This window comes from Lepidochelys kempii, chromosome 1 (assembly GCF_965140265.1).
Source record: "Lepidochelys kempii isolate rLepKem1 chromosome 1, rLepKem1.hap2, whole genome shotgun sequence".
In the NCBI taxonomy this organism is placed as follows: domain Eukaryota; kingdom Metazoa; phylum Chordata; order Testudines; family Cheloniidae; genus Lepidochelys; species Lepidochelys kempii.
This window is the reverse complement of record NC_133256.1, coordinates 100311086-100338805: the sequence shown is the minus strand read 5'-3', so window position 1 is coordinate 100338805 and position 27720 is coordinate 100311086. Positions and strand designations below refer to the sequence as shown.

Genomic DNA, 27720 nt, shown 5'->3' with positions numbered 1-27720 from the left:
GGGGGGTGGAGAGTGATGTGGAACTTTGTGTACATAGGGATGCCTACTATATCCTCCTGAGAGATCTTGATGAAACTTTCATGAATATACTCTGCAATCCTCTCCTGAATATTTCTGGGGATGGCTGCCTTATTTCTTCCTCCATGGTAAGACAGTTGTCTTCCTCCATGGTAGTCCAATGAGTTGGACTGACAACATTGCAGTAAACCAGCTAGTGGCCTGCAGCCTGGGCATCTTCAGGATGCCAGTAGCAGCTGTATTCTTTGTGCCTTTGTGACCCTCAGGAGTGAGATATCAGCTAAACTCGCCACAGCCTGTGGAAAACAATGTCAATAATCAGTGCCATTGCGCTATACTCATATCCATGGAATAGGATCCAAAGTTTTACAGCTTCAGGCAACAAAAAATCCACTGTCTCACCCTGGCAGGCCCTACTCACCACATCTGGAGCTGGACAGCGATGCTGTGTCAAGGCACTGCAAAGGTGATGTGTCAATAAGCATTTCTCATTAAAAGTATTTATGGGAATGGGGGAAGAGAGTGCTGAAATATATCTTCCCCTTTCTGTTGTTGACTGTAAATCCAGTGATATGTCTGTCTGTTTCTATCAGCAGTTGCTGCCATTATGTCCTTGAGGGTTGCCTCCTCCGCACCACAGAATTCCTGACCCTGATGAAGAGGAGAAAGAAAAGGAGTTAGGAAGACAAAGTCAGCAAGATCCTGCAAGCCACTGCTGCACCGGACTGTGAACCAAGGGCTTGGATGGCCAATATGACCGACAGCCTGGAGAAGGAAGGAGCAGCCAGGAAAAAGGCTCAGGAGTCCCAGCAGGAAAGGGAGTGAAATGCACCAGGACATAATGTGACTTCTCAGTCAGCAAATTCAAATGCTGCAAAGTCTTATTGACCTACAAGTCCAAATATCCCACTCTGCACCCTTTGTGATCCTTGGAGAACTGCAAGGTCACTGCTTCCTACACCTTATAGCATATCACGGGACACATCCCTACCCTTACAATCCACACTGTGGAAAACCACAGCTTCTGTGAAAACCATAGTTGGTGTACATGTATCTACGCATGGTGGATTACATTTGTGTACTCAAATGGACAAAAATGTTTACTCCTGTCTTTATTTTAAAGTTTCACCCCATTAATTTAAGTTAAAAATTTGTATAACATTGCTTGTGGGTTTTTTTGCACATTGATTTTTCTGCACTGTATTTTCCCTACTCAATAAAGTTCTATTTTTGGAGAATCAAGTTTTCTTTGTGTTCTCAGCCAATATTGCAGAATGCATAGTATTAGCCAAACCACACATACTTGTAAATGTACAGCAAGCACCATATAATTTATAGCTTCAGGAAAAAAACCAGTCATATTTATTAATGTACAGCAAGCACTACGGAATTCTTAACAGTACCCAAAGCTCCAGGCCCAGAGAACACTCCAGAAGAGAATACAACGGTGGAAGACTGTTAAAGTGCTCTTTCAAAGCCTCCTTCCACCGTATAACTCCTTTCCTTGTGGCTGGCTGATCAAAGTCAGCAAACAGTTGCTCCACCTCCACCCAGGCAGGAGCTTTTCACCCTTTGTCTCACAGATATTCTGCAGGACACCGCAGGCAGCTATAACTATTGTGATATTTTTCTCACTGATATTCAGTCTAGTGAGTAAACACAACCAACATCTCTTCAGTCTACCAAAGTCATATTCAATGTTCATTCTGCACCTTCTGAGTCAAAAATTGAACCTTTCCTGGGTGCTGTGGGAGTGGCCAGTGTATGTTTTCGTGAGCCATGGAAACAAGGGGTAGGTTGGGTTCCCCAGGCTCACTGTTGGTATTTTAATATCACCAATGGTAATCTGCCAGTTGGGAAAGAATGTCCCTGCTTGCAGCTTCTGAACAGCTCTGTGTTCGTATAGATGTGCGCTTCATGCACCTTCCCTGACCAGCCGCATTGATATTGGTGAAGCATCCCAGGTCATCCACCTATGCTTGCATAGGGTAACCCTTCTGCCAGGTGAAGCCAGCAGCAACAAGGGCCGGGTTCAGTATCTAGGGGTTCCTTTTCACCAATACAACGCAAAACCGGCTTGAGTCCCCACCCAGTGACCTGGGACAATTACACACCACCCCCAGGATGCCTCTCAGGAGCAATACTTCCCCTCTCACAAGCACAGAGTCTCAGTGTAGCAAAAACTTTTAATAAAAGGAGGGAAGTAATTCAGCATTAATTTGGGAAAACACTGCAACTAGGGTTCATAAACATAAACCATGAGCAAAAGACCCACCCCCAAGTAAATTGGGCAGTGTCCTTTTCCATTAGTTTCTTAAGTCCAGCAACCCAAAAGTCCGTTTAACATGCCCGTCCCTTCTCTGCACGCCACTCACAGTTCCTGTCCTTGGCCAGTGCAGCCCCAGAGTTCAGAGGTTAACCCGCAGAGTTCACCTCCTACCTTGTGTTGGAGGGGGGCTAATGAAGGACCTTACATGCTCCACTGCTCGAGCACTCGTCACTGTGCCAGCCGATTGCTGCACCTCTCTGCGGGGCGGGGCTGTGCTCTGGCCCTCTCCACCAGCTGGCCGCACGTCTCCGCCAACCTCCCTGCTGGCCACTCACCACGCCGCTCTGCCAGCCGCCCTGCTGGCCGCTTGCTGCGCCTTTCCTCCAGCTGCCCTGCTGGCTGCTTGTCACACCTCTCTGCCACATGCTCAGCTGGCCCCACTTGCCAAAATGTCTTCAGGGCCCACCAGTTAACACAGCTCTCAGTGATTGCAGCTGTTAGTGGGAGCCTCACTGCTGGTGCACACTGGGCAGTCTCTTGCAATAGAGATACTGTCCCAAAGTAGGTCTAATACTTCAACCTAGGTATCAGTGATTTCAGCTCTTTAGCATGTAACAAGACTCTCAGTTGAGTCTAAATTAGCTCTTTTATTGTACCATGGAGAGAAGAAGGGTCAAATGGTGTCTAGGACCCTTAAACAGGGCCTACATCACCAGGTATAAGTACCTGTCCCCACCCTCTCTCAACTCATTGGGCTTTGGAGCCCATGTTCCCTGCCTAGCAAGTGCTGTTCAGTTGAGGGCGAGTCCCTCCATTGGGGTATGCCAGGTATAGTTCTGTTACCCTCGGTTCACACAACCAGGATAACAACACTTTTTTACTTCTGCCACAATAACAAGGAGACTGGGGATTCAACACCAGCCACAAGTAATCATTTGGGCAAGCAATCCCATCATGCTGAGCAGCTAGATAGGGTGGGTGTCTCTATGCAAACTAGATCAGCTCCTGAAGTCCTTTTCCACAGCTCACCACTAGATGTCAGGGGGAGCTCATTCTGACTCTGCTTACATAAGCATAAAAAAATAGCCCTCTTTGTTGATATACAATGTGGCAAGGTGAGCTGGCATCAAAATAGGGATATGCCTACTCTCTGTCACCCTACTGTAGTTCAAGAACTCCATTGCTGCAGATCCATTCATTGTTTTCTGTACATTTCCGAGAGTCACAGTCCTGTGTAGCAGGATAATTAATGGCCCTATACATATGCATAACAATGGCCCCACTGTAGATTTTCCAACTCCAAAATGATTTCCTACTGACCGGTAGTAATGTGGCATTGCAAGCTTCCAGAGTATGATCACCACTCACTTCCCCCCTGTTGAGGCAGCTCTCATTCTGTCATCCCTGTGCTGAAGGGCTGGGGCAAGCTTAGCACAAAGATCCTGGAACATGGCTTTTCACATCCAAAAGTTCATCAGTCATTACTTATCATTCCAAACTTGCATCATGATGTGATCCCACCAGTCAATGTTTGTTTCTTGGGCCCAGAAGCAACATTCCACTCTCTGCAGCTGCTCCATGAATGCCATCAACAGCCTTGAATTATTTTTGAATTATTTTCCCTCAGCAAATTGTCCTTAAAGAAATCTTCATGTCCATTGTATAAAAAAGGCACAAAAATTATGGGCTATCGATGATATTATGGGATGGAGAAGGTTGCATGCTGGGAACTTGATCCCTAGTTCCCAGAGATCCATGGTTGAGTCATTTATGTACCACAACACATTGCAAAAATCTCCCAAAATGCATTGTACCAGACAGCCACACGTGGCACACTGGGATAACTACCTGTGGGGCACCGCACTTTGCATCGTCACAAGCACTCCTGGTGAGTACATGCAGCCAGCAGACAAGCAGACAAATACGCACATGCCTGAGTGGTATACAAACTTCAGCGTCTGTACACCATTGTAACTTGCCTCGACCAGTTTGTAGGATACATGTGGTCTGAGAGAGAAGCTAAGAAGAAACTCTATGGGCACTAGTGGCAAATGCAAAGTTTTTTAATGGTGGTTATTGTAAACTTGTAAGTTTACTAAAAGTCGTTCTGCCTATTTCCACTACTTGTCATGATCACCTTCACCCTTTACAGTTTGCATGCTATCAATTGGTCAGTTGAAGAATGGTGCCTTTACTGCTTAAATCACTAAAATGATGTATATAAATGTACGGTAATTTGTGAAGTGCTTTTTTATAATCAAAGTAGATTATGTTAATTGTTTCACACTTGCCTACTCTTTTGTATTATCTTCTCAAACATTCCACCAGATTTGTCCTGTATAATGATTTGTGCATACTATGATACCAGGCAAACTAGTCTCCAACAGCTCCTATTTCCCCAGACGGTTTGTGATTTCATTCATTCCTTACAAATGCCTCTAAATTTCACAAAATTCAGACTTGTATTGATCTACAATCTCTTGGCTCCTCCAAATGCTCTGTGATGGGATTTTCAAAGAAGGCAAAGGCTACTGGAGGTTGGGTACCTGTGACAGCTGTGCCCTTTATCTTCAACCTTTTCACAAGACTGTAATAAATGTTGTACAAAGTAAGCCTTGTGAGGTATCATTTGAAAACTTATAATTTGCTAGTCATTATTGTCATGATAAAATATGTGTGACAACATTGTATGTAAAGTTTTATAAAATTCCTATTGTATAAGACATGTTCCAAGTCTATGAAACAGCTTCAAATCAGTTCCCCAGAAACAAAAGGCTAGCCAGCACCTCAGCCAAATGTCAGCATAATCAAATGGACTATCACCTGATTAAATGGCGATTCTTTGACAGGAAGAAGGATGTGAGCAAGAAATTTACATCTTGGCAATGGAACAGCTAGAAGTTGTAACCTTGTTGGTGTAACCTTGTTCTTCACTTCCTGTCCCTTCTGGTTGATCTATCTTGCTCTTGTTGGGTCATGTTCAAATTCCAGTCTGTAAATTCTTTGGGGTAGGGGCACTGTCTTGTTGTTTTTTTGGGAGGTGGGGTTGGTTTGGTTTGTGAGGCATCAAGTACGCTAGTAGTACCAAAAAACCCTTTGATAGTTCCTTTAATAATAGGCAGTGGTTTGATAGATTGTGGCTGGTTTGCAGAATAGCTAATGGCTCCTATACTCGTTGTGGACAAAAGTACCCCCTTCTGTATGACCACCATAGAGAAAGAAGAAGCCAACAGGCTCCAAGGCTGGCACAGAGCATACCCTCATAATTTCAGAAGGTCACTGGTACTTTTCCAACCAGCAACCTATTAATGAGTTTTAAATGGTTGTGTTGTATGTAGTGCTGTATGTAGGTTATTATTGTAGTTCAGTACACAGGATCACTTTATACTATTGCAATGCTGTTACTTTCTCATGGCATTGTAGGTGTACTTGTTCTACATACAATATAGGTGAGCTTCAGAACGAAGTGTGTGATAGTTGTGGAAATGAATCTTTAAGGTCTGTCTACATGGTGGGGTAAAGCACTCTATAGAGGTGTGATTTCTAAAGTGTTGCACATTAATTGATCCTTGTAGACCAGGGGAGGGAAAACTACAGCCCACAGGCTAGATCCGGCCTGTCAGGGCTTTGGATCTGGCCCATGGGATTGCCACTGCCGTGGCATCGTGGGCCCCGTGCCACTTCCGGAAGTGGCTGGCATCGCGTCCCTATGGAACCTGGGGGTGGGGGCAGAGGGCTCCGTGCGCTGCCCTCGCCTGCAGGCACTTCCGCCCCACACAACTCCCATTGACCAGGAATGGGGAACCATGAACAGGCGAGGGCAGTGCGCAGAGCCCTCTGCCGCCCCCCCCCCCCAGGGCCAAAGGGATGTGATGCCGGCCACTTCCAGGAGTGGTGCGGGGCCAGGGCAGGCAGGCAAGGAGCCTGCCCTGGCCCCAGTGCTTGCCACTGCCACCCCGGAGCCACTCCAGGTAAGCGGCACCAGGCCAGCGCCCACACCCCGAACCCCTCCTGCACCCTGCACCCCAACCGCCTGCCCTGAGCCCCCTGCTGCACCCCTCCTGCACCCCAACCCCCTGGGGCACCCCATACTCCTCCTGCACCCCAACCCCCTTCCCTGAGCACCTTGCCTCACCCCTCTTTCATCCCAACTCCCTCCCACACCCCAACCCTCTGCCCCAGCCCTACATTCATGGCCCTGCATGCAATTTCCCCACCCAGATGTGGCCCTTGGACCAAAAAATTTGCCCACCCCTGATGTAGACCCTGCTGGTGCACTTTAATGGACTGCTGTTTGAAACAGACTACATTAAAGCACACTAGGGAACCTTTAAATCCTGCTTCCTTTTTAAGTCTAAATTCTCCCTCGACCCAGATGGAAGATGGGACCCACCTGAACTCTTTCAAATGAAGTGAGGGCTAGTACATTTCATTCCTGAATGCTCATTTCATGTAAGAAGGAGAAAAATGCTATCCCACTAAAGAAGTTCAGTATCTCCTCCAGCCCTGGTTACTATTCCACAACTCCTGGCACAGCTCTCCAGAGAGAAGGGATCATTCAAGTCCTTTTTGGACCTGATTTGTACATATGGACTTTGGACCCTGTCTTTCTCTGAAGGGGCTGTGTGTGGTCATGTTTCTTGTAACAGAAGCAGGAGCAGAAAGCTTCAGACATGAATGTAATTTTTTCAAGTAGGTCATTTACCTCTAATTGTTCATCTCATGGGATAAAACATTGTGATCTCAGTGTAGGGACCGCTTTTTTTTCTATTTGGAAAATACATGGCTCATCAAGGGCACTACCATTAATAATAATAATCAGACAGTCCACTTTTTAAACACTCTATTCTGTTTTTTGCCTTAAGAAGTCAAATCAAGTCATGTTCTGCTAGTTTTGCAACACAAAATACTTCGAAAATTGGTTTTTGTTTTGGCAAGAAAAAACATGCTTATTGATTATCTCTCGGTCACCATGTAGCTTCTGAAGGAAAGCAAATGAGCATGACCAGAAAACTCTGGGCAGCTTTATGTGATTGTTGTTTATGCAGGATTTTTTCTCTGTCTTTCGGAGTCTTATTTATTTTATAATTAAAATGTATAAAAGAACAATGTAGAAATGTTACTATTTACCACTTCAAATACTGTATTATTACTATGAATAATTTGTAATAATTTGTATTGTAGTAGCACCCAGGAGCCCCAACCATGGAACAGGACCCCATTGTGCTAGGTGCTGTACAAACAGAATATTGTATGCATATTAATAGCATATGCATATTAATTATAATTACTAAGGGTTCCACATAACCATGCAGTGCAGGGAGGAGTAAGGACATTCCTTCACCCCCCTTGTGGCCGTGTAGGGCCTGTATAGTGCTTGGATCTGGGTGTGAGGGGAAGAGCAGATGTAGCCATCCAATACTTCCCTGACTCCCTAAGCTAGTGGGCAGGGAGTGTGAAAGAACTATGGCTTCACTTCCCAAGGTGCTGGCCAACAGGGTTGGCTGGTTGCCAAGGTGAAGTAAGTTGCATCATTTTCAGTGCTATCGAAAGCTCTTTCCCCTCCAAAAGCAAGTGGGAGCAAGGCTGGAATTATGACTCTCTGAAGCTTCTTCTGAAGCAGCAAAGCTAAAGCACCACCCCTCTCTCAAGTCTGGCCTCTGTGGATTAATCTATTCCTAACATAGATACATATTTTTACTAAATACAAGAGATTTAAATTATTTATATTTATTAACATTTATTTTTAAAGCTATTTTCCTAAGTCAGAGTCATGGGGTTTTTTGTTTGGTTTGGTTGAGTGAGTATCCCCTGTAAATCATGTGAATTTATTTGGTCATCCCATCAGGATTCTTTTGGGTTTTTTTTCTTAACAAGTTTCTTTACAAGTTTACCTTTTGAGGTTCCTATTTTTAACATTACAGTACATTAGGTTATATGTGGGAATTGTGAATTCTCCTTTATTAATTGAAGTTTTTCACTGTAGGAGACTCAAGCTGTGCAAACATCTGGAGCCATTAGCCATAATGTTTTAAAAAGAAGATTTTGAGCTATTTCATCAGCGCAGGATTGTACCATTACAATTTTCTGTACATGCAGGTTTCAGTACTGACCTAACCCATCTAATTTTGCTTCACTTTCTGCTCCTCCAGTTCAAAAGCTGGTATTCAAACACTAGTACTAAAGCTGTATTTTCTGTTGTTTCCACCCCATCTATCACTTTAGTTAATATGAGGATTTCTTTCCCCAGAACTTGACAATTTTAACTTCCTGTTCATTTTCTACATGCCCTACTCAAAGTAGTTCAAGAAATTATCAGGTTAATGCAGGCACATTTTTTCTTTTCTTGCATATTTCCATACTGATTATGTACCGTGTCTGTCTGGGATTTGATCAGCCCACTTCACTCATTCTGTCAAGGCAAACAGGGATTTCCACTTAAAGGTCTTGTTGACTGCACCTAAATCGCCAGGTTTATATTTGACACAGAGCTCATCAGCACCAGCTGCTAAGCTATCAGTGCAAAACCCTTAAAAGAAACCTAAGCGTATGTATCTTCAATGAATAAAATAGTGCCGTGGTGCTAGTTTGCTTCCATTTTGAAAGCTGTTGGTGCTGAGGCTGAAATGGATTTTGATGCTAGAGCAAAAAAGGCTCTACTTTAGTGTCGTTCTTAGAAGCACTGAGATCGCTTTTTAGAAACTCTCTGTGTTCATCCTCAATACCCAGCCCCTCTAACAGAGCAGTTCTCAACCAGGGGTACGCGGAGGTCTTCCGGGGGCACATCAGCTCAGCTAGCTATTTGCCTAGTTTTACAACAGGCTACGTAAAAGGCACTAGCGAAGTCAGTGCAAATTAAAATTTCATACAGACGGTGACTTGTTTACACTGCTCTCTGTGCTATACACGGACATGTAAGTACCAATCTTTCTATTCCAATGGATTTATTTTATAATTATACAGTAAAAATGGGAAAGTCAGCAATTTTTCAGTAATAGTGTGGCTATGACATATTTGTATTTTTATGTCTGAGTTTATAATTTTTAAGTGAGGTGAAAGTTGGGGGTATGCAAGACAAAATAGACTCCTGAAAGGGGTTCAGTAGTCTGGAAAGGTTGAGAGCCACTGCTCTGACATGTAGCATTTTAAAATAGTTCCGCCAGGTACAATAAAAATCAGTGTGACTGGAATCAGTTCTGCTTTCCTCTCTACCTAGATCTAATCAAACACTACCTTCATTTTGGATACATCTGTCTCTTCAATCTGGCAGACAATTTAATTAATAACTCTTTTGACCATAGCCTTTAAGTTGGAGGGCTTTCTTCCAGGGTGGAGAAATGCCCAGTATTGGGCTACCTTTGCTCCCATTAAAGTCACTGATAAAATCCCCATTAACATCATTGAGCCAGCACTGAGAGTTTTTGAACATCCCTCCCCTAGTCAGTAATAAAATCTTAGAACCATTCCTAATTGCAGCCTCATACAACTGAGCCGTTTTGAGTCTCTGGTATATCTGGATTCATCATACGCCTTTTGTCTTAAAAGATGACTTCTCACAATCAGAGGCTGACTCAGAAGCTGAGGAGTATCAGTTTCCTCTTGATCTGATTTATAGACTTTTTCCATTCCATCCTCCTTATGACTTCAGGTCATTTCTGGAGGAACGATGTAGACTTGATATTACCTTTGGAATAGATGGCACCCTCGGTACCTGCAGCAGCTGGAATCTCCTGGAAAGTTTCCAGGAGTGCATACCATCCTGGGAGCTATGTGGCCAAAAGATATTTGTGCAGCATACTCACTTTTCACATTGAATCACCCATGACTTTACTATCCCCCTGCCCCTGACACTCTCCTTGCAGGCCCATATCAGCTATTAGAAAAGAGCAGTTACAGCACTCCTAAGCAGGAATGGACAGCCATAGACTCAGCTTCTCTGTTTTCACCTCCTTTTACAACAAGAAAACCTGTTGTTCACAAGGATGTTAACCACACTTTCATAGCAGGTATTCAGGACAAATTATATGAGAGCCTGAGCTGAGCCTCAGAAGTTGGCATCTGAATTTCAGCTACTCTTCTCCCTATAATTTGGGGGTGTTCGAATATACAGCACATAGTACAGTGGGGCACAACCTGGCTGCTGCAGGATCTCTAGACATGGGCACCAGTTCTAATCAACCTGTGAACCATTTATTTCCATCCAGAAAACAGTGCCCATGGAGCTATCAATATCAGAGGCCTCCCTTTGATAAAACTTACTGGGGGCAGATATGCTCTGTAGCTTGTAGTAGTCTGCTGCAGTTAGCAATGCCAAAAGGTTACTTAGGTATAATACGTGCAAAATGCTTCTTTCAAGCCACATGCCTTTAAAACAAAATGGAATATTTTCTTCTTCTGTCAAAAACTTTGAAGTAAAAGAATGTAAAATACAGTAAATATGTAAGAAATTAAAGTAGCGGTGGTTTGAAACATGGAGCTGATACCCAAAAAAGGATTAGAATCATTCCAAGAAAGTTTAATGCTAACTGATAAAAAGAAGTTGTATCCAGGAAAAATCAGGATTCAGATTTGACAGCAATAGATTTGGAAAATTCCTTTTCTGGGTGTGCTGAAATATTGTCTGCACTGAATAAAGATCAAAAAAGATTTCTGCAAAAAGTAATAAGCTTCAGAACAAGACTTAAATAAAGCATTTTAGAACTTTGAATGTCCCTCCAAAAGTTATATCTGGCAACTGAGAGAGATTTTTGTGCCAAGGTTTTTGACTTTCCTCTGTGAAGAGGGTGCCAACTGTTAAGTCTATCTGTGGTATGCTTTCCAAGATTGTTTTGATAACCTGTGAATCAGTGGTCATGAGAAACATCATTCTTAAGGCAATCAAGAATAAAAGAAATCTGATGTTACAAGGATAAAGGGTTGGTTTTCTTTCTCAGCTGAACCTCTTATCTTCTGAAGGAGCAATAAAATTTGGGTGCCTATCTTATTGCCATGTAAGTCATTGTGAGTTTTGCCATTTGTTTCAATGGAAGAGTGGGTTCTTTTTGCTTTCTGTATTCAGCTAGAATTTTTGAGTGCTCTAACCACAGGATTGAGAGGCAGAAAATTGTGTAGTTATAATCCCAGCTCAGACACTGTGTCCATGTGCAGCGTTAGGAAAGTCTTATAATCTGTGTCTGCTTCCCCATTGCTAAAATGGGGTTAATGATATTTACCTACCTCACAATCCTTCTCAGTGTTTTAATGTGTTAGTTAAACCTCTAAAAGTATTTATATTTATTGGTCCAACTTCTATCTTTCATATCACCCACAGAGGTAGATCATTTTATTTTTTGCAACTTATCACAGATGTCAGACAATATGGAACTCATTAATATTTAAGCAGGACATTGAATGAGTCTGATTTTAGTTTTCTTGTTACATTCAGTCATAAGGATCCTTTTTCTCTTTTAGGGCAAGAAACTTTTATCTTGTCGGAGAGCCTAGACTTTAAAATATATTAAACTCTATGTATTTGTTTTTATTATCCAAATATGTGGAGGCTGTCATTAATGTGGTTTCTTTTTATAATGTCTTGGTTGTCTGAAGCTTCTTTGAAGGCTTGACTGTGTTTTGTCTTAAAGAGATTCCTTTTGTCAGATTTTGTTGCTGTCTTATTTCAGAATATTGAAGATGCAGCAAGTCTTGTTATTTGTGATTTTCAAGTACAGTAGCTGTCACTCTTTTGGGGGGCGGTGAATGCCATTGGTCAGCCTTTAGCCCTCAAGGATTAAAGTCTGGACAGCTGTACTGTATTATTGTGGGTGTCTTCTATTTAGAATGTTTTGAATGGATTTTCAGAAGGGTTCAGTATTGGTATAACTCTGCTCCCATTGACCTTGTCATTTGGAAAATTGACACATCCAAACCCACTGGACACTTATGAAAGTTTTGGCCTTAATGTGTGCCCACCAGTGTGATTTCCAGTTACCATGGAAAGCTGAGTACCTAAAGTCGGACAATCTCAGACCTAAAGGAAGAAGCTGATCTAATCATTAGGGCCAAATTACACCCTCAAATAGACATGTGCCACTCACAGTAACCTCAAGTGGAATTGTGTAGAACCAATGGCAGCATCAGCAACATCAGCATTTGTTGTCAAGGCACCTTTAGCAAGTTGCCTCTTCTTGACTATGGGAAGTTATTTACTCAAGGGCTGGAATTGCATCCTTGAAATCTCTCTAAGGGTTTTATACTGTTGCCATTCAAGATAGTTGCTGAGCACTTTCCACGTAAGATCAATAAGGATAGCTAAGTCCCTAATGGATTTTATGGAGTCTTTGGCACTTTGATATAGTCCAAATAAAGCTCTGCTTGGGGTAGGATTTTTCTTTTTGAGTTTTTAGATGTTACTATCTTCCTTTTTTAAAAACAAGTATTTATGAATTTGGGGTAGGTAAGCTGGTTGTGCTGTTTTTTGTTTTGCTTTTGTAGAATGGGTTTTGCTCTGAATGAAAATTAGGAATATCCAGGCACTGAAACGCTCCCTGTGAGGTAGAATAAAACTTGATTGCAATAAGACTGAAAGTCACTTACAGTAACTTTCCTTATTGCTTTCCTAGGCAGTGATTTCCTTTCTGTAGAAAGCTCTCCTAACCTTGGTTTGGCTAGAATCTGTTCGGATTGAGCTTCTCTGATTTGTTCAAAAGTTTACCAATAAATGGGTAAAGACATCCAGTTGCCTTGAAGGGCTTGATCTCCTCCCCACACTTTCACCCACCCCTTCATCTTTTTCTCCCACAGCTTTTTATTCTCCCATCCATTCTTCTGCTTACAAGAATGGTGATGCTGGTTTGCCAGATGGTAGTCCCAATAAAGAGCTTCCCATTTGGTCCAGTTTGGAGCTATACTTCCCATTTTAACTTTCCCTGTGAAGAAAACTTCAATTCAGTTGGTTTAGACATTGGTATGTTTTTAGGATACGACTGTTACTATGCTCTACATGGCCTCATCCTTCCATAGTCCTAGACATGGATTCCTTTCTTCCTTTTTAAATAGCAGAGAAATTTTTGATTAATTAAAGCAAATTAGCTGAGCCTATGATATCAATTAGTCTTGCTGTTTCCTAAGTTCTTTTATGAGGGATGAGACTGCTATAACCAAGACAGCCTTGCAGAATAATTTAATGCTGCAACTGAATGATTATGATTGACAGACAATGAAAGTCAACAGTGAATTACATATTTTTTTCCAAAGAATTTTTGCACATTCAGCTTTCTGTCTGGCAATGAATCCATCACTACACCTACTGATTTTCAGTTCCAGACATTCTCAGTATTTTAGTATATTGCCGATTAAAGATCCAAAATATATAATGTCCCTGGACTGAACATATCTCACATTTGTTTGCCTAAGATAACAAGCTGCTGACTTCTGTTACTCACTTCGAACACAGGAGTTTATGTGGATTTCTGTGTGTTTGGTGTCTGTGCTGCCACTGTTAAAGGCATTTTACTTAAATAAAGTATTTTAATATTTATACAGTAAAAAGTCATTCTTTAACAAGGTAGTTGGTGCATTCTCTGAGGAATAAATTAACTTAAATTATAGTGCCTCACTTCTGCTTAATAGGGTTTATGTTACACTATTTTGTCATAACATTTACTATAACACTCATGTACTCTACTTGAAGACTGATACTGTAAATCAGAGACATTTCATTGGGAAGAGCCCATCTTCACAACATTTGTCATTTTAAATCTGAGGCCTAGAGCTCCTCTCCTTGGTTTCTGGATCTAAGTAGTGAATATTTTAACAATTAGGATCCTTGATAAGGAAAATGTATCTATATGAAACTTTAGTTTTGCATGAGCCAGATTGTACCTGTCAGAAGATGCTATCCCACACTAGCAACATGGAGGCTGAGTTACTCTGGGAGCTTTCTACTTGCAGACCTTGATTGCTATGGCTTGCTCTGTGATACTTCCATCAGCAGGTATCAGTGTGGTAAATATGGGTACGTCTGTGCATCTTCTGACATCTGCACCTTGGTGCTAACTGGGGAACTCCAGTTATTTTTCCTCAGAGAGCGAATTTGTTTGCACCTGAGATAGTCTTCATCCTGACAAGATTTGAAATGCTTGCCCAGATGTAGAATAATTGAGGCAGACAAACTTCATATTGGTTCAACTGTTCTTTTTCATAAATGTTGAGTCTAAAGTAATTGTGGTGCTCCACAGGTGCAGATCTTTGCTTGGATCAGGAAACAACCAGAGAAGGGACATTTCTAATGTTACCACTGAAATAAGTTCCCATTTATGCTGAGATTCAGATCTACCCTGCAGATCTGACAGAAGGATTTTTCCCTAAGGACTTAACATCTGAAAGTATCATGACAGCTGAAGTTGCTAGGTCTAGTGTGTAATGCTTAATTAAATCCAAAGCTCATCAAGTAACTGTACGACAGATTTGTTCAATAGGTGTACATGCTTTTTCTGCCCCAAAAGAACACCATAGCCTTTATGAAACAGGTATTAACATAAGGAGGTTGGGGAATTCTTTGAACTTGTAAGTTTTTCGAATATAAGATTCACCCATTTTGCTGTAGTAAAATATGAAACTTGCTGGCTTTTGTTAGATTTCTTTCAGGAAATAAACTGTTTGAAATACCAAAGGAACTAATAATATATAGTGTAAAAATCATTCTAAAGGCCTGTTTTCTCTGAGGCGGATGTGAAGCTATTATGGAATAATCTGAGAATACTAACATATAACAATTTTTCAAATACTGTACAGTATGTCAGTGTGGTAAAGTCACTGTATAGTTATATTGGGTTATTACACTTTCCTGTATTAATGTATTCGTCTAGCTTAATAAGAGGCTGTTGGAAAAACAAGCAGAGAAGCAAACTAGCTCTAGATAAGAAACCTCCTAACCAAAACTTTGGGGTGGGGGTGGGGAGCAGTTAGAGTTCTAGATTAGTAAGGAAAACTTGGGGGAGAATAACAGGACAGTGGCCTACTTCCAGGGTCCATCCCAAAGGTACATAGCTGTTTAGCCCCAGCTGGAAGACTAGAGATTAAAGGGACACTGGTTAAAAGAACTCCCTGCAGAGAGAGAGAGAGAGGAGTTGAGTGTTCCTGGTGAGAGAGTCTGACATGGATGACAGAGACAGGGAAAAAGCCTCAGGGGAAAATAGGAAAGCATATAGACTGTTTATTGTTTTAAGATCTGTTTTCTCAGAAATTCTTTGGTTCTAAATAAAATAATGCTTTGCTTTAAGAAGGTTGTCTGGTCACTGGTACCACTTGTCATTTGTCCTATAGGTGCTGAACCTAAGTCAGGCCCTCTGAGGTAATCACAGTAAGTACCAGAGGATTGCAGCCCAAGGCCAGGTTTAAGAGTGGGAGAATTGTGTGATTGCACCCCAAGAGAGGTGACAGTGCATGGCCTGATACCTGAGGGGGTGCGCTCAAAGAGACCAGGAGAAGTCAGAGGTGCGATTAGCCTGGTCACTGTGATAGTCTCTTGCTCTGGTTTTTGGACAGAGTAGAAGCCAATAAACTTGTGGAAAGCTGAAGGCAACAATGGAGGCCACTTATTGTTCTTGGGTAATATGCTCATTGAGAGCAGTAGCTATTTGTCACTAATATTATCCTTGAATGCTACAATTTAAGATTGTATTAAGTCTTTTTCTTAAATCCTTGTATTTTAAATTCCTTGCAATTCTATGCAAAAGTACCGGATAGTGGCATGTAAGGTGTGAACAATTTATCAGTTTAGCAATTCCTTGTTTTTCCTGAAATGCCAGTGGGCTTTTCAAATTTGCCACCCAAAAGGCCAACACAACGAGTGCACAACAAGTTATTAGCACTAGAGCCATGTGAATACAAAAAAAGGAAAGATTAATGAATATTTATGCAAATAAAACCTACTGATTCGCTTTGCTGGTATTCCCAGTACCTTTTATTTGTTTATTTGTGAACATTGAGGGTGAGGGAGGTTTTATTCGCAAGAATGTTCATTACAAGCAAAAGTGTCACAAAAGCTAATGTGAATAAATATCCATGAATATTCACACCAGAGTGCCCTTGTGGCCAGTGTGAAAAGCTTTTGCAGCTATTCACACAACAAATTCCTTTATAATCCAAAAGGGTGTCTTCTTTGTTTATAAAGTTTAAGTCATCAAATCAGGGAGCAGAAACAATTGCTACACGATTTAAGAGACCAGTCATGTGGAGACATCATGAATAGCAAAGGTTCACAGTGACCATTGTGTAGGCATTCTAAAGGCCAAAATTCATTCATTCATACCGCTCATTAAACAATTGCAAATAGTGAACAAATTTATAATAATCATGACGTGTTTGTGGGTGATTTGTGAACAATAAGTTTAAATTTATCAAATTATTTACTGCAAATCATCTAAGTAGCAATTTCCCTTCTATTTTTCATCATTAGCTCTGTAGTACAACGTGGAGAGATGGTCAGCGCTTACATTTGCAGCCCTTCCCTCCACCCTAGGATGCATACTCCCTTGACAGGGTCCTTTCCAAAGCAATCTTAATACTTTATTTACCCTTTCATAGGTGACCAGATTTGCAAAATGAAAAACCCAGGACATGCAGACACTATATGTTTCAGGTCACTACATGTCCACAGGATTTGCAATGAGATGTAGTTTTCAGAATAGGACTCTATTGCCCCAAATGGAGAAAACAGCAGTGTTCTCCAGCACACTTCACCGAGTTAATTCTGTATTCTAGTACCTCTCTTGCCAATTCTTCCCTAACAGCAATACAGTAGTTGGGGTTTGGAAAGGGTGACAGGGCAGTCACCCTTCTCTTCTTTCCCTCAGCCTCCCATTAGCTAGCTGATTGGTGAGGGGGTTTTGAAGAGTAAAAGTTTGATTTGCTTGTTTCAGAGGCAAGGAAACATTGACTTATCCATTCATTCAGGGGGGGTTGATCTTCTTGTAGTTTCAACCACATCGAAAGATTTGCTCCCCAGAAACTCATCCAGTTTTGCCCTTACATTCTTGGGCAGTCCATATTTCCTTCTGGTTCCAACATAGCTCACTACAAGACATCGAAAGAATCTATGACCTACTCAGAATCTTTACAATCTTTACTACCAAAAGATAATAAAGAAATTAAAAATAGACTCTTCAGTGAGAATATCCCTGCTTTGTGGGAGTAGTCACCATCATGACTTTCCCAGTGTACAGGAATAAAAATGGTACATGGTTGATAACATTTCTAAGGTTGTGAGATTAAATTATTTCTGTATGGCTGTAACCTTTCCCAAAGCCTTTATAAGGTATATAGGGAGAGAATACAATAAGTAGTTCAATAAATGAGGATAAAGAAAACCAGTGTAGTGATGTCCACCCTGGAAATCAAAATCATCCAATGGTAAAATTGTTTGAGATTAGAATTAGACAGCATGCACAGTCCCTATTAGCTCACTCTCTGGTGTTATAGGTGTGCACAAGGTGCATGATTGCCACCTGGTGGCTACTACTAAATTAAAGAAATTAGTGATCAACAAACTGGAAAATGAGTGTTTTACAGGCAGCAATACACAGTTTGTTGTGTTTTTAATGGCAGCCAATGTATTTTCATTTGTCTGATTTTCCCCTAAAACTAATATATCTTGGGGTTTTTCACCACATAATGGAATGGAATTTTCTTCTAGTACAATAAAAGAGAATTTCTCACAACCCTGATCATTATAACTGGGTGATCTCTATGTCCAGACCCAGAAAACGCCAGCCTCCAAAATCAGATACATGCATAAAGAAAGTCTAATTTTTCAAGGACTGGCTGACATCCATTAGGCATTTGAATGCCACAGGCTAGGGGTTCTCAAACTTCATTGCACCGCGACTCCTTTCTGACAATAAAAATAAGTACAGGACCGCAGGAGTGGGGACCTAAGCTTGAGACTGCTCGAGTCCCACAATCCCAGGTGGGTAGAGGATGCGGGGGGGTCAAAGCTGAAGCTCAAGGGCTTCAGACCCAGGCGGGGTGCCTGTAACCTGAGCCTTGTCACCCAGGGCTGAAGCCCTCGGGCTTTGGCTTTGGCCAGGGCGGTGGGGCTTGGGCTTGGCCCCGGCAAATCTAACACCAGCACTGGCGACCCCATTAAAACAGGGTCGCGACCCACTCTGTGTAAGTATAAGACAAAGGACAACAGCTGTATGCAATAAATAGACCAAGGAAGCCATAAGATAAAAATGATACAAAACTGGTCAGTATGAAAGGCAATGGTCATAGTTTTGTTTTCAGATAGCCATCTTTATGATTGAGCCATTATCAGCAGGATAAATACAAACCAATATAATGAAATAAAATTTAAAAAGAATAACCCAAGGCCTTGATCCTGTAGTCCCTTCTCATGTGGAATGAAGGGTTGCAGGACTGTGCCCCTTTATTGGAGCAATATTTTATAATAACATAAACTGGGCATTTGGTACCAAATTCAGCAAGCTTCTTAAGCAGATACATAAATAGGACTCCTTTTTTCATTTTTAAAATTTCTTTCTTTCTTTCTTTTCTTTTTCTTCACCCATGAAATCGCCATTTCATTGAAATGGTATCAGAAAGGTTGCCAGTAGCTACATAAGAGAGTGGGTGCTCTCCTCTTTAGATTTTAACTTTTGGTTGTCGGATGACAAGCACAAGAGTCAGTTTGCAAAAATTGGCTTCAGACTTGAGGATGCTCTTGGCTCCTAAAGTTTGTAGTGCCTTAAAACTGGAAAAATATAACTTTTAGCAATACATTTTTAAATCAAATAGGTTTCCATACACATAGAAACTTACAACTTTCCATCCACCCCCTACTCTCCAAAGACGGAATAACTTTAATTTTAAAATGCTTTTGAAAAGTATTTCCTAAAAGCAATAAGACACTTAAATTAGTGTGGCTGTAACAGATATGTGCACTTTTGCAGTGTTCAAATGCATTTGGGTAAATACTTGAATATGATTACCTTTACCAGCTTAACCACATACCTTGCTGTATATTGTTGATTACCTAATTTATATTTGCTTTATTAATGCAAATAAATTCAAACTCATTTCTCCTGCTGGTCAACAATCCTGATAGTTTAATTCAACTTTTCTCACAGATAATACTGAGATTAATTACAGTGGGCTGAGTTCTGCCTTTGGAGTCATTTGTACATTTCCCATTAAAGTGATCCAGAGGGCTGTGTGTATGTATCCAAGAAGTGGATGTGGAACACTGTAATGTAAAAACAATTTAGATCCAATCATAAGAAGAAACAACATTCAAGTGTGCAGGAAGAGCTACTTCTTTTGGGGGACCTTTACCATTTACAAAAAGGAAATGGATGAAAGATGATTGCTTGCAGATCTTGAAAATGTTTATTTTTTATTTAAAATATTTTCATTTTTCATCAACAGGCACCAGCATATTTACTGTTTATGAAGCTGCTTCTCAAGAAGGCTGGGTATTCCTTATGTATAGAGCAATTGACAGTTTTCCCCGATGGCGTTCATACTTCTATTTCATCACCTTAATTTTCTTTCTTGCCTGGCTCGTTAAGGTACTGAACAATTTGTTCTTTTAAACCTGCCTGGAATATAAATCATGTTTGACTGAATTTCTGCTCTTTTCCACCTGCTGAGCTTCCTGGTAAGCCTTTGCTTTTAATTTTTCTTGTAGAACGTGTTCATTGCTGTCATCATTGAAACATTTGCTGAAATAAGAGTGCAATTCCAGCAGATGTGGGGGTCCAGGAGCAGTACCACCTCAACAGCTACTACCCAGGTAGAGTGCTGATGTTCTAGCTCTGAATACTGAGATATTGTTTGGATACCTCTGTTTTTAATTTATTGCAAAGTAGTAAATCCCTGCTAGCTGTTGCCTAGTTTCAGTACATTCTATATGATAGAGTGTATCATTCAAATAGGGTATCTTAAAAATGTAATAGAAAAATATAATAGAACATAATCAAGCCATTGTTCGTGGGCACATCTTGTTATATACTGTACACACTGCCCATTTGTTCATCATAATTAGAGATCGAATGATTCTTTTTTATTTTTTGTTTCCATATAATATTTGGGTTTTGGAATATGGGCTCTTCCCGCCGCAGCTCTGTGGCTGGAGGAGCTTGTTCTCTCCGCCGCAGCCCAGAGCTGGAGGAGTTCTGTGCCCCTCACTGATTATTGGTGGGGGGTGCCCCTGCTTGCCCCCCCTTGTGCATGCTCTGTCCAGACTTAAAATGTCTGCTGCATCATACACAGAGGCTATTTTAAGTATCTAGCATGTGGGAATGGCCATGCTTCTTCAGAACAGTTGTCTACCTAGTGCAGTATCTTGTGTCTGGTTGTGGCCAGTACTAGCTGCCTGAGAGGAACATGGAAAAAACCCTACAGAAGGCAGATATGGGAAACTTCCCCGTAAGGAAAAATTCTTCCTATCCCCCGATATTTGGATGTTAGTTTGTGCCCTAAAGAATAAGAGTGTAAATCTCTTCCAAAATTATTTTGTTTAATATTTTCTATTATAACTCTGGAAATTTGTGTTATCCATATGAATGTCCAGTTCTTTAGTGAATCCTGCTCGTTTCTTGGGCTCCATGATATCTTGTAGCATTGAGTTCTGCAGTCTAAGTATAGCTTGTGTCAGAACATTTTTCTTTTTATCAGTTTAAAATTTGCTCCTTCACATTACTCCTAACAGGAAATACTTTTTCACACAATCCACACTTTGCCTATGAAACTCATTGGCATAAGGTTGTTGTTGAGACCACGATCTTAGCTGAAACCTGGCCTCGGCCAAGTGTAATTCTGCGTGAAGGTGATTCCACCAAACATAGCACATCAGTGTACAAATCAGATCTGGGTTTACTACCTGTCACGTCCCTAGTTTTAATGCCGCAGCCTCTGTGAATTAACTAGGGTCTGTGACAGAGAGGTCTCTATGGGGAAACTCCAGAAGCAGCCACATTTGAGGAAAATAGAAACACTAAGGATAACGTCATCACACCAGAGGAATGTGATCACATTAGATATGAAAACCATCATATCACAGAATAAAAATAATTTGTGGACTGTAGACCGGTTAATGGCTATCTTGTTCCAAAAAGTGAGGTTACCTGAAACACTGACATAATGGGAATCTAGTTTAACAGACTATAAAAAAATGCTTCTACTGTTTCTGTATTGGTCAGAATTCTCTAAAGGAGCCTTTCCAATACAAAGTGACATATAAAAATGGACCATATTTCTTGTGTTGGGCATGAAGTGACCTTGACAAAATTTTCGTCTGTACTTTCGCTGTATGATTTACTTCATTTGCCCACTTGACAAATCAATTAACTTGTGCAGAAAATTAGTCTACTACTGATCAAAGAAAAGTTGGCTGTCAGGTGTTTATGGGCTGCTGAAGAAAGTGGTATAAAGGGAGTTCTCTCAGATGATGAGTAAAAAATTAGTGTAGCTCATTGTCTTCACAGGAACATATGCACATTTTCTGTTAATGGCTTTCAGGACACATTTCTTATGCCAATCAACCTACATCTTTTTATGACCTATTATTAAAAGCCATTTTATATGCATGTTCTGTTTTCTAAAGGCTGGGGTGAAATCCTGACCCACTGAAGTCAATGAGAGTTTTGCCAGTGATTTCAGTGAAGCCAGGATTTCACTCCACATTTTTAATTATACCCCTGTATTGTCAGAGTAACTGCATTGAACTGCTATGGACTTACTGTGGATGCAGTGTAAAAAAGATCAGATTCTGACCCTTGGTGTAAAGTACTTTTGTCAGTAAAAGGGCATGGTGTGATTTATTATTGTTCCCTTGGTGTAAATCTCAGGGAGTTCTGCAAAAGGCCACCATGAAACTTGCTTTTAACAAGAATGTAAGATGGCTGGGTTTCTTCTAAATATGCTGAATAGATGAGGAGCTTTGTTCTGAGAGAGTCTACAAAACAAATAGTGCTGAACAGATCCACTCTGAACTAGTTAGTATAATTAGTGCTAATATATTAGGACCAATTATTAGGTAGATGTAATGCGGTTTTTCATATTATCTGAATGAAATTCTGCATGCAAAAAGTTATTGTTCTGGCAGAATTGTTATTAAAATAGGAAAATGGTGAGATCTATCTTGCATATTCTGTAACAATAAGAACCATTTCCCTCTTTCTTTAAGAGCGCAGAGATCAGAATGTGAGCAGATCCTAAATAATACATATCACAAGTTTCACTTGTATTTATCATTATGTAAAATGCTTCTGACAAGTATTTTCCTCTTCAAGATGTTTCATGAAGATGCTGCTGGAGGCTGGCAGCTAGTGGCTGTTGATATGAATAAACCCCAGGGTAGAGCTCCAGCATGTCTACAGGTACGGTACCTTTTTAAAATAAATCAATCGGTGTAAACAGTAGTGTGTGAATGTTGGCTTAGAGTGGCTGTTGGTAGAAATTACGGCTGCAATAATATTAATCATGAATTGCCTTACATTTATTGATAACTTACCAAGTCATACTGCATGTACTCATGAAACATAAGATCAGCAAAGAAAGTAGTATGGACTTCATCCCAAATTATAAGGCATTTTATAATGTTTGTCTAGAAAAGTACATTCTTTATAAAGGGACTGTCCGATGTTGTCATTTTAAAAAAAGGTTTTTAAAATATCATTTTATTACCTTAAATAATTTAAATAATCCTTCTTTATCTCCACATCCTTCCCTACAAATCAATCCCACCCACGGGTTAGGTGTATAATATGCCCCGTTATTGATCCCAAAATACAATAGTGTGCATTAAAAAGTGGGCCAAATAACATGCTCAACACAAAAATACTTCAGTACCATTTTCAACTTAAAAATATGACTAATAGGGGGAGGCAGTAGACCTACATTCAAACTAATACAATGTTTTAAATGTTTAATTTTGATATTTTTAGTTTTACATAATGAATTAATGAAAATCCATCTTACTCAACCCTTACGTAAATCCAAAACTAGGATAAAGAATGTTTTATAAATCAAATTTTCCATTCACAAAACAATGTAGAGCGCCACAAAGTTTTATTTATAACTTTCAGTCTTGCATGATAAGGAATGACACTTGTCAGTGAGCCTGCCTTACTTCAGAACACAACACCAAAAACACTACAGCAATCAGAATAATATGATCTGTGCCTTCCAGGCTATGGTTCTGATAATGTTCAGTTTAGCATGTGAGCTACAGTATATGTACAAGTTGGCAGGACGTGAACTGATGCATGTCTCCTGGCAAATGCCTTTTACCATGAGTTCAGGAAAGTTGCACATTATTAAAGTTGAACAAGCTTGTCACACTATTGTGTGATATGTCTGTTACTCATGGCATATCTCTTAATTGTTCCAACAAAAGAATGTAAATTCTTGAGGTGTGGCAGTATCTAGCCTACCGAAGCATCATCTGCACTGTGTTCTTATAGATTCATAGATCCAGAAGGGACCATTCCAGAAGGGACCATTGTAATAATCTAGACTGACCTCTTGTATAACTCAAGACATAGAACTTCCCCCAAATAATTCCAATGGAGAATCCACCATGACCCTTGGTAAATTGTTCCAGTGGTTAATTTCTCTCAGTGTTAAAAGTTCTAAACTTTTGTCTGGTCTGAATTTGTCTAGCTTCAGCTTCCAGCCATTGGATTGTTATAACTTTCTCTGATAGATTGAAGAGCTCTTTGTTAAATATTTGTTCCCTGTGTAGATACTTATATAGACTGTAATCAAGTCACCCCTTAACATTCTTTTTGTTAAGCTAAATAGATTGAGCTCTCGGAGTGTCTCACTATAAGGCATGTTTTCTAATCTTTTAATCATTCTCATGGCTCTTCTCTGAACCCTTTCCAATTTATCAACATAATTTTTTAATTATGGGCATCAGAACTGGACACAGTATTCCAGCAGCAATCACAGCAATGCCAAATACAGAGGTAAAGTAACCTCTCTCCTCCTGCTCAAGATTCCCCTGCTTATGCATCCCGTGATCCCATTAACTCTTCTGGCCAAAGCATTACACTGAGAGCTCATGTTTAGCTGATTATCTACCACAACCCCCAAATCTGTTTTAGAGTGACTGCTTCCCAGGATAGAATGCTCCATAATGTAAGTATGCCCTATGTTCTTTGTCCATAGATGTATACATTTACATTTAGCCATCGTAAAATGAATATTGGTAGTTTGAGTCCAGTTTACCAAATCACTCTGAATCACACCTTTCCTCTTCATTATTTACCACTCCCCCAATTTTTGCATCATCTGCAAACTATGTCAGTGATGATTTCATGTTTTCTTACATGCCATTTATACAAATGTTAAATAGCTAAGGGCCAAGAACCAAACCCTGCAGGACCCCATTGGAAACACATGCTCTCGATGACAATTCCCCGTTTACAGTTACATTTGAAGAACTATCAGTTAGCCATGGAGACCTATCATTTCTCAAGTGCTAATCGCAAGTGGTGGTGAAAATGTTGCCAAACTGATGGTGAAAGCACCATTGAATGGAAGTTCAAGATAGCATCTGACTTGCTTGTTTCATCTTTGTCTAAATTACTGTGGTGTGGCATATTGTTTTTTTTCAAGAGTCATAAAAGCACATGGTACATTGTGTTCCATTAAGTTGAAACCTCATGCTTTAGCTGATACTGTGGCCTTTTTACTTTTGCAATTCAGATAGTAGTTTTCTTTTGACAGATTGATACGACTCCATCCTATCAACATCCAGCTGATTCTCAATTATATATTACCTTGCAGGAGGTCAAGGACAAGCAAAAAAAAACAATGCACAAAATTGTCATTTATAGTGTAGTACTGTCCAAATTGGGTCAAGTTGCCTTCCAAACACAGAGGAAAACACAATGCGTGCCCTTAAAAACATGCATTCTAAATGTCTGATAAATTCATAAAAAGAAAAGGAGGACTTGTGGCACCTTAGAGACTAACAAATTTATTTGAGCATAAGCTTTCGTGAGCTACAGTTCACTTCATCGGATGCATTCAGTGGAAAATACAGTGGGGAGATTTATATACACAGAGAACATGAAACAATGGGTGTTACCATACACACTGTAACCAGAGTGATCAGTTAAGGTGAGCTATTACCAGCAGGAGAGCGGGGCGGGGGGAACCTTTTGTAGTGATAATCAAGGTGGGCCATTTCCAGCAGTTGACAAGAACGTCTGAGGAACAGTGGGGGAATAAACATGGGGAAATAGTTTTACTTTGTGTAATGACCCATCCACTCCCAGTCTTTATTCAAGCCTAAATTAATTGTATCCAGTTTGCAAATTAACTCCAATTCAGCAGTCTCTCGTTGGAGTCTGTTTTTGAAGTTTTTTGTTGAAGAATTGCCACTTTTAGGTCTGTAATTGAGTGACCAAAGAGATTGAAGTGTTCTCCAACTTGTTTTTGAATGTTATAATTCTTGACGTTTGATTTGTGTCCATTTATTCTTTTACGTAGAGACTGTCCAGTTTGACCAGTGTACATGGCAGAGGGGCATTGCTGGCACATGATGGCATATATCACATTGGTAGATGTGCAGGTGAACGAGCCTCTAATGGTGTGGCTAATGTGATTAGGCCCTATGATGGTGTCTCCTGAATAGATATGTGGACACAGTTGGCAGCGGGCTTTGTTGCAAGGATAGGTTCCTGGATTAGTGGTTCTGTTGTGTGGTGTGTGGCTGCTGGTGAGTATTTGCTTCAGGTTGGGGGGCTGTCTGTAAGCAAGGACTGGCCTGTCTCCCAAGATCTGTGAGAGTGATGGGTCATCCTTCAGGATAGGTTGTAGATCCTTGATGATGAGTTGGAGAGGTTTTAGTTGGGGCTGAAGGTGATGGCTAGTGGCGTTCCGTTATTTTCTTTGTTGGGCCTGTCCTGTAGTAGGTGACTTCTGGGTACTCTTCTGGCTCTGTCAATCTGTTTCTTCACTTCAGCAGGTGGGTATTATAGTTGTAAGAATGCTTGATAGAGATCTTGTAGGTGTTTGTCTCTGTCTGAGGGGTTGGAGCAAATGTGGTTGTATTATAGAGCTTGGCTCTAGACAATGGATCATGTGGTGTGGTCAGGGTGAAAGCTGGAGGCATGGAGGTAGGCATAGCGGTCAGTAGGTTTCCGGTATAGGGTGGTATTTATGTGACCATCGCTTATTAGCACCATAGTGTCCAGGAAGTGGATCTCTTGTGTGGACTGGTCCAGGCTGAGGTGGATGATGGGATGGAAATTGTTGAAATCATGGTGGAATTCCTCAAGAGCTTCTTTTCTATTGGTCCAGATGATGAAGATGTCATCAGTGTAGCGCAAGTAGAGTAGGGGCATTAGAGGATGAGAGCCGAGGAAGCGTTGTTCTAAGTCAGCCATAAAAATGTTGGCATACTGTGGGGCTATGCGGGTACCCATGGCAGTGCCGCTGATTTGAAGGTATACATTGTCCCCAAATGTGAAATAGTTATGGGTGAGGACAAAGTCACAAAGTTCAGCCACCAAGTTTGCCATGACGTTATCGGGGATACTGTTCCTGACGGCTTGTAGTCCATCTTTGTGTGGAATGTTGGTGTAGAGGGCTTCTACATCCATAGTGGCTAGGATGGTGTTTTCAGGAAGATCACCGAGGGACTGTAGTTTCCTCAGGAAGTCAGTGGTGTCTCGAAGATAGCTGGGAGTGCTGGTAGCATAGGCGCCCCCCTCCACACCCCCTCCCCCCGCTGTTCCTCAGACTTTCTTGTCAACTTCTGGAAATGACCCACCTTGATTATCACTACAAAAGGTTTTCCCCCCCTGCTCTCCTGCTGGTAATAGCTCACCTTAACTGATCACTCTGGTTACAGTGTGTATGGTAACACCCATTGTTTCATGTTCTCTGTGTATATAAATCTCCCCACTGTATTTTCCACTGAATGCATCTGATGAAGTGAGCCATAGCTCACGAAAGCTTATGCTCAAATAAATTTGTTAGTCTCTAAGGTGCCACAAGTCCTCCTTTTCTTTTTGCGGATACAGACTAACACGGCTGCTACTCTGAAACCTGATAATTTCATGCATATGTATTTACTTTATGATGCAGTACTTTATGCAATTGCAACATTGCTTAAATAAAAATATAATAGATTTTAAATAGGTCACGCATCTAAAGGTTGCCGCAACTTTTCCAATATATTCAATGCATTCACTGAGTCTGGAGTTCTTAATGAGAGATGTGTTTGTTGTTTATTTGGTTTTGTTAGGGGTTTTTTCCATGTTTCTTAAGAGACATATAAAATGATGTGTATATAAAACACCCATGAAAGGATTAATAATCTTTCAGGGACTGATAGGTAAGTGTCCATCCCTTAGGATATTTTCAGCCAATGAGGATTCTTCTGAATATATAATATTTCTATCTTGACATTTATTGGCTAAGTGTGTTGTCAC

The 27720-nt window shown here is 40.7% G+C and overlaps 1 protein-coding gene across 2 annotated transcripts in view; it reads left to right on the top strand.

Moving 5' to 3' along the window:
* The window catches only part of NALCN (sodium leak channel, non-selective), a 345519-nt gene that overhangs the window by 110169 nt on the left and 207630 nt on the right, over nucleotides 1-27720 (top strand). For both annotated transcript variants that reach the window (XM_073348939.1, XM_073348928.1), the window contains exons 9-11: nucleotides 19694-19836; nucleotides 19956-20060; nucleotides 22561-22647. In XM_073348939.1, coding sequence (XP_073205040.1) covers nucleotides 19694-19836; nucleotides 19956-20060; nucleotides 22561-22647 — 335 coding nt within the window. The remainder of the gene's footprint in view (nucleotides 1-19693; nucleotides 19837-19955; nucleotides 20061-22560; nucleotides 22648-27720) is intronic.